This window comes from Phocoena sinus, chromosome 11 (genome assembly GCF_008692025.1).
Source record: "Phocoena sinus isolate mPhoSin1 chromosome 11, mPhoSin1.pri, whole genome shotgun sequence".
In the NCBI taxonomy this organism is placed as follows: Eukaryota; Metazoa; Chordata; class Mammalia; order Artiodactyla; family Phocoenidae; genus Phocoena; species Phocoena sinus.
In genome coordinates, this window is record NC_045773.1 from 62,486,813 (window position 1) to 62,499,211 (window position 12,399).

Consider the following 12,399-nt stretch of genomic DNA (forward strand, 5'->3'; position numbering starts at 1 on the left):
GGGAGGAGGGGTCAGACAGTTTTTAATACCACCAATTAGGTGTGAGACTGTTGACACATGGTAGATATCTAGACTTCAGGGTTTTTTCCATCAGAATAATGGAAATAACAATCAATGCCATACTAACTCACAACATGATTGTGTGACTCTAACGAGATCATATGCGTGACAGAAATTTGTAAAGAAAAAATATCATAAAAGGAACTTGAAAGGAAAAAAAAAACCTTTCCTTTTTCCTGTTTTTGCACTTTGTATTATATAATACAGAATATTGATATCAAATGATCTAGACTACCTAGACTATCTAGATCTAGACTATCTAGATATCAAATGATCTAGACTACAGGAAAATACTTATCTGATGAGCTTTTTCCAAAAATATATTTTATAATTACTATGATAGCTGTATTAAAATAAACATATGCAGGATTTCAATAATTATAAACCACAGCTCACAACTCCAAAACTATTTTTTGGAATGTACACAACGCAGATTGGCCAGTTTAAAATATTTCAACAGTTAAAAGAAAATAGCATGACTCAGACCTGAAGAGGCATACATGATAAATGCTGTAGCACTTGAGCATGTAGTGTCAAAGAAAATTAGTCAAGAACAAACCGCCTTCAAGCTTGAAGAAGACATTAGTTCTATGCAAAAGCTTTCAGGGCTGCATTTTCTGAACAACAGAGACCTCAACGGCCCTTAGAAAGATCAGTCATGCACCACTAAAACAGGACACGTCAGTTGGCTTTCAGAACTGGGAACAAAGTATCTGCAAGGTTAAGCGCCTCTTCTGTACAGTGTTCCAGTAAGCTCCATTTTGCTTTTACCTATATATAACCATGTGGTTTATTTTTCAAATCTATTGTTTTGTACTTCAGTATTCCATCTTGGGCAACAATGAGCATTTTGTAGTGGCATGAAATTTCAAAAGCAAAAGCCAAATGTCTCCTAAACCAGGTTCCCTTACCTATTGCCAAGGAAGACCAGTGTTTACCCATCTTATAAAGCCCAACCTGTTTTCCTACCCAGAGAAAAGAGACCCCACCAGCCTCTGTTAATATTATGATGAGTCAGCTCAGCAATTAAGAAAGCTTTGTGAAGGTTCAGCCTAGATCAGGAATCTTCCTTTCCTTTTGTTCCCTTTCTGATGCCAGGGGATGCACTATCCACAGGTGTGAAGCCTCAGGACCCTAACTGATCCTACTCAGCCCCTTCTCTTCAGAAAATGATCACATGCGCTGGTGGAAGTCACACTTCCGTAGAGGCCTTATTTCCCAACTCCTTCATCAGCCTTTTTTATTCCCCTTGAATTATTTAAAATCAATAATGATTCCTTTTGAAAGTCACGCGGAACAAAGATGACCACGAACGCTGTGATCTTAGTTGATCTACTCAAACTCTGTGACCCTCTGTTTCTTTATCTGTAGAAAATGGCCACTCGTTAAATCTCAGAGATAATATTTCAGAGACTTTATATGCAATAATAACACCCCCCACCCCATATGTACAGGGCTACATTGGCAACTTTACATTTTATGATATGTGAGCCTTACAAAAACGCTTTCAGGTTGACAGGGTAGTTGTCCCAACCTCCATTTTCTAGATGTGTATTTAAAACATCCTCATCTCTAAGTCCTTCCCAGTTTTGATGTACTGCATTACTGTTTAATAGAAGAAGAGAAACTGAGGCACAAAATGGTGAACTAGTTTCATAAGGACCCCCAAAACACTTCTCTCTGAGCCTAATGCTACATAATTTGGTTTTCAGAGTAAACAGTGGAAATATTTTAAGAGTAATGGGAAAGGTCATATTTCTTTTTTCCTTCCAGTGTTGAATGGGGACAGTTGCAATGTAAACAAGCAAATAGCTAAGCCACGTTAAAAAGAAAAAATATGAAAAAATGATATATTCTTAAAAAGCCAAAGCTCAAAAGCAAAATGGCTTCCGTGTTAAGCTTGTGCTATCATAGTGATTCAACATTTTTCACTTCAATTTATTACATTTCTCCCCTAAAATAGGAATCAAATAATTTTAATTGCTTACTTTATGCAAAATATACAATATTTACTTACATAATTTAACTATAATCTATCATGTGTTCCCCAAAATCTTGTATTTATGTGCTATACACATGTACACACACATATAAACAGAAAGCAATATGTATATGTGTGTGTGTGCTATCAGAATTACCTGTCATATGGCATCTATATGTATAGTATATGTTATAAGCACACACACATGCTGTGTGTGTATATATACATATTTGTTTTTCAAAGGCATACTTATTTACTGAAATTACTCAGAACTTAACCCTGAAGAGAGTTCATGATGGCAAATATTGGAAATCCATTCATAAAAATATAATTCATTCATAAATTACAATGCTTAAGAGTGAAAATATTACAAATCTTTAAAAAAGCAAATCCATATAGCATCCCTTGCATGTAATTACTTCTACTCTATTCTATATTCACAGAATGTAAATACAGGGTTAATATCATGAAGTAGAAGTCAGTGATTGAATTGAATAATTACATCCATCCAAGAGATGTTCTTTTTGTGTGTGATAGCCTGCTTGATAATAATCCCTTCACAAATCTACCTAGATCTCAAGTGAATTTTGGAATTAAAACTTAATTTAAAACTTGGTTAAGAAATTCCTTGAACTCTCTAGAGAAAATGTCTAAAGTAAATGCAAAAATAATATCATCAAAGTCAGTCAAAGCAACACTTCATACTTTTCTCAGAACACAAACATCAAATTCATAGAATTATTTGGCCAAAAAAGTTCACTTATTACATTTACAATGGGTCATTTATACTATGTCTTAATTTATGAAATCATTATCTATATTTGCTTCTTTGAAATAGTTTCTCAAAATATTGTCAAGAACTGATATTTATCTATCTATATATGTATATGTCAGTCTGATAATATATATTAACACACATTCAACATCTAAAATCTGTTGTATCTATGTTGAGTATACAAAATATTTCTTAATTTTCACACATTACTCTCAAGAAACAAGTACATATGTCATTATTTTAAATATTAAAATAGTTGTAACAATAGTTCCATACTAAAGTGGGAAACTGTTCAACTTCACAATGTTATTGTACCTCTTATCTCCATGGCAACTCCTTTGCTCCCCTGAACTAGTAACCATGGACTCACTGCCTTAGAGAGGCTTGGACAGAGTGTAATCGTTGTTCATTTAGAAGATTGAAGCCCAGTCTCCCAGATTCTTGACTTCTCCACTGTCAGCCCAGTAGTTAGCGTTAGAGCAGGAAGTAAAAGATGGGTCTCCTGGCCCCGTTCCAGCATTCTTTCAACTATCCTATACTGCTGCCCACTATTCTAAATCAACTGACACTAAAATTACACTTCGCACATACATACATGCACACACACACAAACACACCCCATATACACACTGGATGTATAAACACCAGCATGCCTAAGCCATTTGCTTCAATCATGCTATTTTAAGAGTCAAACTACACTTTTTATGATTTCCCAGCACTACAAATAAAAATATCATTGTCATTTTGGCATGATAATGACAAGATGACTTGTTGGCTATGGATGTAGGACACAGAAATAATTGCTTAAAATAGGGGGAAAAATTAGTATTAAACTGATTTTGTCTTCTTAATGTCTTACAGTGCTTTACTAGATATTTTCATTCAATTTTACTGAAGGTGTTTATAATTAATTATAAACAATAAAAATTAAAAGATAATAAAGAAAATATTTAGTAATATCTAGGTAACATATCATGGTTCCAATTTGCTCATCACTGTAACAATAACACAAAACACTGTTAGAAAAAGTAATTTTCCTACTTAATCAAATTTTTATCTATAAATAACAGATTCTAGAGCCTACATCTGTGCTGTCCTACACAGTAGCCACCAGCCCCCTTGTTGGGTCCTTGAAATGTGGCTAGCCTGAATTGAGGTATGCTGTAAATGTAAAATACATAGCAGATTTCAAAGACTTTATCCCCCAAAAAAGAATGTAAAATAATCTCAATTTTATACTGATTATATATTGAAATGATAATGTGTATATAAATAAAATTTATTATTGAAATTAATGTGACCTATTTCTTTTTACTTTTTTAACGTGGCTCTTAGAAAATTTTAAATTACAAATGTGGCTTGTATTTGAGGTTCACACTATATTTCTATTGTTTGTCCCTGGTCTAGATCATCCACATGCTAATCTTCCTGTCTGAAATATCTCATTTCCTCAATTGAAGAACCTACTCTACATGATCAAAGGCTACATTGTCCTTGAACCCTTTTCTGATCTCTCCCATCCGGAAGTGAGGCCTTGTCTCTAACCTCTATCGGCATCTTCCTTCTGGCCTTGCCCATTCTATCCTAACACCACTACTAGGATGCAAGTTACTGGCAAATAAGTTCTATATATGTTTTTATGTATGTCTGTGACTTGCAAAACAACCACATGGAGCTTTAGTAAAGCATCGGTGAACTTTTACTAGACAAGTAAGCAAATAAACTTATATACAGTCAATTTGTTCTCAGTTCACATTTGTTCATATAAAGCTGTCTTAAAAGATCAGAATTTTCTAAAGTACCAGGTCTATGTCTAGTAAGAGGATACGTACCAGCTGACTCTCAGATACCGTAGAAGATGGTGAGGCGAGGTTTGCCTGCAAAATTATAAATGTAGTGTTTATTTAGTGAAATTCATAATTTAGTAAGATAACATATCTATGTTTTTAAGTATTCTGAAGTTTTTTATTGCTAAAATAACACATGTCCCTTGTAGAATTTTGACAGGTATTAAGTAAAAGAAAAAATATCATTATGCCACCAAAAAATGATTTTTTTTACATTTTTGGTACGTTGCCTTACAATATTTCTCCTACACATTTTTATTCAGCTCACATAATAGTAAATATGATGTTTTCTATGTTGCTTTTCCTTAGCACCTTAACACAAGTACTAGCGTAAGACATCAAAAATTCTTCAAGGTGTAATATGTCATGCTCTGTATACTCCGTATTTTACTCAAACTTACCAACATTGTTAGCTACTTATATTTATGTACAGCAAAATGAAACAAATAACAGATTTTTTCATTAAATTACTCATATTAGAAAACAAAGTTTTCACGATTTCATGAAAAAAAATTTTTAATTGCTTTAAATTAAAGAGGAGGCTAATATTGTTTCATCATCCTTGGTTCCTGAATTTCACTCCTTTCTTCTGGATTTAGTTTTCTTCTTGCTGAAGTTAATGTTCTGGTAGTTTTTTCAGAACTTCCTGTCTTGGGCTTTGTCTGAAAATGTTTTTATTTTGTTCTCATCCTGAATGAGAGTTTACTTGGACATAGAATTCTAAGGTAATAGTTACTATTTCCCAGCATTCTGAAGACTGCCCACTTGCTCTGACTTCTGTTACTGCTATCAATGTAAACGTCATAACTTGGATCATCCGTCTTCACATTTGCTTAGTGTTTAAGATTTTTCTCCATGACATTCTGTAATTCCACTATGATGTGTCTGGGCATGGACTTCTTTTTATGTACCCTTTTTGGGGGCTTGGTGTAGTCCTTCATTCTGAGAATACATATCTTTCTTCATTTCTGGAAAATCCTCCAGGAATTACTTCAAATATTGCCTCTCTCCCATTATATCTAATCTCTTCTTTGGAGCTTTGATTAAATATATGTTGGGTCTTCTGAATCCATTCTCCATCTCTATAAAATTCCCTGTCATATTTTTTATCTCTTTATGCTGCATTCCTGATCATTTCCACATATAAGCCTGACGGTTGACACATTTTTCTTCAGCAGTATATTAATACATTTAACATGGCCATTGAATTTTATATTTTAATGACATTATTTTTAACTTCTAGAAGTTCAGTTTGGTTCCTTATCAAATCTTGTTTATGGTATCTGTAATTCCTTTTAACTATTTCAACATTTTATTATATTTATAAATTCATTCCAGATTTTTCTATAATCTCTCTTGGCTAAATCCCTTGTTTCTTGTATCTGCTGACTCTCCTTCATGCCTCTGCCCTATGATGTTCTTTACTCATTTGATGGCTTTTTACTTTTGATTTTGAGCTCCTCTTCAGTCAGGATAATTTCAGTGATGATTTCTGTAGGTATCTGAGAAAACCTGGGTTGGGAAACCATGCCTACAATACATTTCACATTTGCCCTAATGGGGGGCCCAGGTATTTTACTGATTCTGGACCAGTTTCCATTTTATTTCATCTCCCTCATATTCCTGAACTTACAGGGTGGCAGGTCCCCACATCTTCAACTTTCACAGGTTTAGGACCCATTTTCTCATGGATGACTATATTACCACCCAAGAGTGTAGATTAAAGATGGTGGGAGGATTTATGTCTACTTCTATCACATGCTTCATGGCCATGTGGCCTTCTAGGCTCGTGGATGCACACAAAGGATTCATCCACAGCTCTGACTCATTATATAGTGAAAGTTAAACTCTAAGCTCCTGGCTACTGTCACCTGGGTTCTGACATACCTGTGTTCCCCCAGAGCTTAAGCTTCTTCTTAACTTTCCCACCTGGAGCTCCCTCTTCATTTCTGACATTCACAGTTACTCTTTCTTTCTTGTAGATTGGGTTACATACATATATTTTAATAGTTATGTTTTCTCAAGCTTTTCTGCCCTTGAATGGGAGACCAGGCTTCCACATCAGGGAAGTGGTCAACATACAGATGCACAATCATAAATACACTTGGCTAACACATGATAAAGTTGTGTCCCTACACTATCTCTATTCTTTTTGAAATTGCAGATATTTTCGGGGTTATGACAGATGTGTCAATATTGCTTTTACTCTCTGAGAAGTGAATGATAACTGAAAGCTGAGTGGTTCCTATGGTATCGCCAAGTACATAAGAGTGTGAGTCACCAAACATAATGACCAGGCACCTGCTGTCCTTCTCATACTGTGTCCAGCATGGTTTGTTTTTGATTTTTTGACTCACGACGTTCTTCACCAGGATGGTCACTGCTCACTGCCATCTCTGCTTGCTCTACAGCAGCAGTATGTCCTGGATAATTGCTCCCCACCTCTAATTGCTGTGGACCAGGTTACCGTGCACTGAGGTTCATGGTTATTCTGTGCTGCAGAAAATTACCCTGCAGAATGCCTATCCCAGTGATTTTTCAATTCACCTAGGGTTTCATTTTTAACCTCATAATGTAATATGAGTAATAACGATTTCTTCTAATGTCTCAGGATCTTTTCCTTTTGGTTAATTCTTCATTATTGCAGTAATGAGAGAATTCTCTATGAATTCCCTAAGTTAAATGACTTCTATGAAATATGCTGAACTGAATGTATCTTGACAGGAACAAAATATAGTTATATTTTTACCTCAATACTTATAGGAAAAAAGAAGTCACACACTAAAAATAAAATATTTGCACAATTTAACTATATTACTAACATTTTTCAGTACTTTGTGCTAAATAAACCAACTATCATAGGGAAAAAAGAGAAAGTGCTCAGGCAAACACATTAATTAAATTAGGGAAAAACACAAATATCTTAGTATCCAGTCTCCATAAGTCCCCAAAATTTCTTCACTGCGAATTATGACATAATAATAAGGTGATTTAGACATCCCCAGTATATTTTTATTTCATCTAATATAATGGACTTCATATCACTATTATGAGAAACTATTCCCAGAGGAAAAAACAGAATTAAATTTGAACCTCAGGGTAGAGTTAATATTTATAAAGCTACTGCAGATCCTTTATCAAAGAAAAAGAATATTGGCTTATGTGTATCATCACAAATATAACCAGATGCTTTCAACTAACCCAGTTGTGTCAAACTCTTTGAGAAGCTTCCCTTCCCTCTGCTTGCCCAATACATGTTAATGTTTATTAAATTCTGTAGCTATAGTTATGTTACAATATTGCAGCAATGATTTTTGAAAAGTAAAGAAAGATTGTCTGGTGAGCTGAGATTGGAATGGTGAGTAGCAAGAGAAGGCTACTATATTTAAAAAACTGCCAGTTGGTCAACTAAACTAAGGAAGAGAAGCAACATGAGGTACCTAAAAATAAACTTGAAATTGGACTTGAACAGCACTGATGTTTTTAGTCATTTGTTCTATCCACGCTAATACTAACCATGAAGAACGTTAGAGATGAGTATAAGAATGACTCTTGTGTGAAACAAGATCCCATAACCTATATTCTATAGCCTTTGACATCATTTTAATTACAAAAGAAAAAAAGTGAGAGGAAGATAGAGTAGGAGGATTTTAACCAGCATATCACCATTAAAAAACAAACAAAACTTTAACACAAACAGAGCAGTCAAAAAATTGGGAAGTCAAAATTTTGTATTTCAAAGAAAACCTATTAAAGCGGTAGGTTATATGCAAACTGAAAGAGTTAAGACTACGGAAAGAAATGAAGATTTAAGAACCACTGAAAAATAAATTGCTACACAAAGCCACCACTTAGGCCAAGCCCACTTTGGAGAAACCATTTTCTTCTTCCAAAGACTTCATGCCAGAGGCACATAAAGTATATCCAAGCTCCTCAGCTATTGTCTAGAGTTGCTTTTCCTTGCAATCTGCAGCTTTTCCCCATTCTCGACTCATGGGTGTCAGGCATCACACTAGCAGACACCTTTTGGGAGATTGGGACAAAATCAAATTGTACCAGGTAAAAAGTGTTGAACAGTTACTTTTGCCTTCTACCCTATGTACTTCTACTTTGGGCAATATTTTTTTTCCCTTTCAACAGTCATGTCCCTGAATATAACATCCAATTCAATAGGATTAAAATGTTTCTCTTTGACCTTTTCCCTGTTGACTTTAATTGTCCTGAATTTTCTTTTCTTAAGGCTCAAAGAACTCTAGTTAGTGATAATGTGCTAATTGAATTATTTTAGTTCTCCCAGATAAGACTGATCTACAGACAAGGAAAAAGGTAAAACTTAAAATATCAACAGAGCCCCTAATAATCCCTGAGTTGCTGAGCTTGGCATTGAGGAAATATAAAATTATAAGATGATAAGACACTGTCTTACCCTTTAGCTAGAGAGCATTCCTATTATTTGTACATAAGGCATTACTCAAAAGATTGAATCCAAAAGAAGATGAGGAACATATATACAATGACCTATTACTCAGCCATAGAAAAAATGAAATAATGCCATTTGCAGGAACATGTATGGACCTAGAGATTATCATACCAAGCAAAGTAAGTCAGAAAGAGAAAGACAAATAACATATGATATCACTTATAAGTGGAATCTAAAATACGACACAAATGAATATATCTACAAAACAGAAACAGACACACAAACATAGAGAACAGACTTGCAGTTGCCAAGGGGGAGGAGAGGTGGGGAAGGAAAGGATTGGAAGTTGGGGATTAGCAGATGCAAACTACTCTATATAGAATGGATAAACAGCAAGGTCCTACTGCATAGCACAGGGAATTATTCAATATCCTGTGATAAACCAACACGGAAAATAATATGAAAAAGAATCTATATATGTATAACTGACTCAATTTTCTGTACAGCAGAAGTGAACACAACATTGTAAATCAACTACACTTCAATAAAATTTTAAAAAGTTGAATCCAATGGTGAGCATTTTAGGCACCAAGGACAGAGAGATATATGTATGAGACATCATATTTTTCTTGCTTCATACTGTTTATTCTACTTGTAGACCTTACCCTATATGAATATCTCACTAAGAGCTATATTATGAGTTAGTGATATATCCCCAAAAGGTCTAAATATAAAAAGTAGAGTTGAAAGTATTTAAAAAGTTTGACTCAGTAACTTAGGGAATGATGATGCCACATTGTTATGAACATAATTGGTAGGCAGAATAAAAGGGCATAGTGACCAGCGACAGTCACAGTTTACATGTGCAAAAGAGGAATAAAAAATCAGATCAAGGGAAGTGTGGCTGAAATATGGCGCCTTCATTTTTGGTGACATCTAAAATGATGAAGGGAAGGACCAAGGCATAAAGGATGTCTCATTAAATCATTTCTCTTCTTCCTCATTTAGCTCAGCCTATATAATTACCTTCCTTTCCCTCCTCATCCCCTCTCACACATGCATACCTTGGAAACATTTCTGAACAGTGGAAAAAAAAAAAAAAAGGAAAGAAAGACAGAATGAAGAATGATCAGTAGAGTAGAATTTCTTGCTTATATTATTCACAACTCATCAAATCTCTGGTCACAACCTATAGAAGCAGATTTGGATCCATGTCTGGATTTAAGTAGATTGGATTTTTCACCTCTTACTCTTAAGATCTATGGCTGCATTAGGGCACATCACCTCTGAAACACTCCAGCATAGCAACGTTTCCAAGCATAGCAACAAGGGGACTGTGTGAGGTGGCTTAATTGGAGAAGATGACCTTTATTTGAACATCTGTATATAGAGGGAAATATTCTTAATAAAGTTTGACACATTTTTCATATTCTGTGATATTTTTAAAGCAATATGCTTCCACTGTAATGATATTTTTCTGTCCCTCAAGCTCATTAAAATGAGATTTTACCTCTATGCTATATCATATTCAACAAAGCTGTCTTTGTTAATTCTCTGGCACTTAAAAGTAACTTCTTAAATGTAGAGAGTTTATTAAATAAGTTGTTATCAATAGAATGTGACTCCAAATGACAGTTTTTTGATAAACTAGTAATAGGTCCAAATATTTGCCCTATTTTCTGAGGTTGCTCTTTATTAAGAAAGCATACTGTGGTTTTGAATTACATGAATGAAATGAATTTATACTGGTAGCAGTTAATGAAAAATAATAAACATTTACTAAGGCAAGTGTAATGCAAAGAAAAAAAAATAACACTCCCCTCCAAAGATGATAGAGTGAAAACAGAATGAAATAGAAATTTAATTAGAAAATTCATTCCATTACATAGAGGGAAGGAAACTCTAAAAATGAGTGCCATGAGAAACAATCACTTGTAGATTAACTGATAACTTATGAGTTAATTTACATGTAAGCAATAATTTAAAACATTAGAAATATGCTAAACATTATCATCTTAGAAGTTGTCACCAAATATGAAATTATTCATTCAAAGTTTAAGCTGGAGTTTACTGGGGATGAAGAATTAATTTAAACCCAGAATATGAATACTAATGGATAAAATATTTAAGGAAGACAAATTATTTCTAGCCCCTGTTGGTACACGCAAATAATAACAACAGGGGCTTTGACATGAGGAAGACCTGGGTTGGACTTTGCCTTCTCTGTGACTTTGTTTCCTCCTCCATAAAATGGAGATTTGAAATAATCATACCCACTTCATAGGACTGGTATAAGGTTAAATGAGATAGTTAAAACTGATTTGCAAGGTAAGAACTCAAAACACTAGTTATTATGATTGTTGAATTTGGCATCTGTTAAAAACAATCAAGTGAAATATGAATGATAAATTATCAATCCCACAGGTGACCTGTGGAGATCAGGACCACTCAACGTGTTTGTTCGCCTTGTTTAAATTCTATGACACTTAAGAGAACCTCAATTAAATTACTTTAAACTGCAATTCAAGTACATGATGAATTGAAGAAAAACCTGGACTTTAATTAGTCTAAGTTGAAGGTCCTTTACTGTATCTGGCTCATCCTAAAAAAAAGACTAAGTGAAATGTAACAATATGTGCAATCAAGATCAAGAAAAGGAAATGAATTGTTTTACATGGATTTTTTTTTTTGATAAAGGAAAGTCAGCTTTTTATCAAAGTCCCCTAAAGAGGAATTAGTCATATCATTTCTCATTATTTAATTAAACCACTCTCATCATCCCAGGAAAATTGGAAATCCAATGGACATACTGACACATTGAAAACTAGCAACATTGTACATTTGTTTTAACATGAGCCAGTGCTCTGGCTAGCTCTCCTCCAATTTCTGCAAGATTGCTCTTTCCTATTTTGTTTACTGTCTCCCACATGGTATGTTCCAGAAATGGGGACCTTGCTGTTCTATTCATCCCTCACACCTCAGTGACTCCACGTGAGTACTGGGGCATGGCAGACACTCAAATATTTGTCAAAACAGTGGAAAATTGAATAATAGAGCTAGGAACTGACTACAATTTCTACTCATCACAATTCACAGACTATATACTATACTTTTAAAGAGCCCCCAGAAATAGGGATTTTGAGTGGACTGTACTAAGCAGCTGAGGCCACCCTCAAGTGTAACAAAACTTTTTTTCTTGGTTCTAATTTAAGTCTTCCCTTTTTTTTCTCTGTGGTGCAGACATTGGTAAACTGCATGATCCCTGCTTTAGAATAGAATCTAAGAAGTTCTACAAAGGCAATGATACACCAAGTCC

General features: G+C 34.4%; 1 protein-coding gene across 1 annotated transcript in view; it reads right to left on the reverse strand.

Annotated features, from left to right (window-relative positions):
- MLIP (muscular LMNA interacting protein) overlaps positions 1–12,399 on the reverse strand; it is a 164,826-nt gene that overhangs the window by 84,104 nt on the left and 68,323 nt on the right. Inside the window, exon 10 of the mRNA XM_032648901.1 lies at positions 4,649–4,693. Coding sequence (XP_032504792.1) covers positions 4,649–4,693 — 45 coding nt within the window. The remainder of the gene's footprint in view (positions 1–4,648; positions 4,694–12,399) is intronic.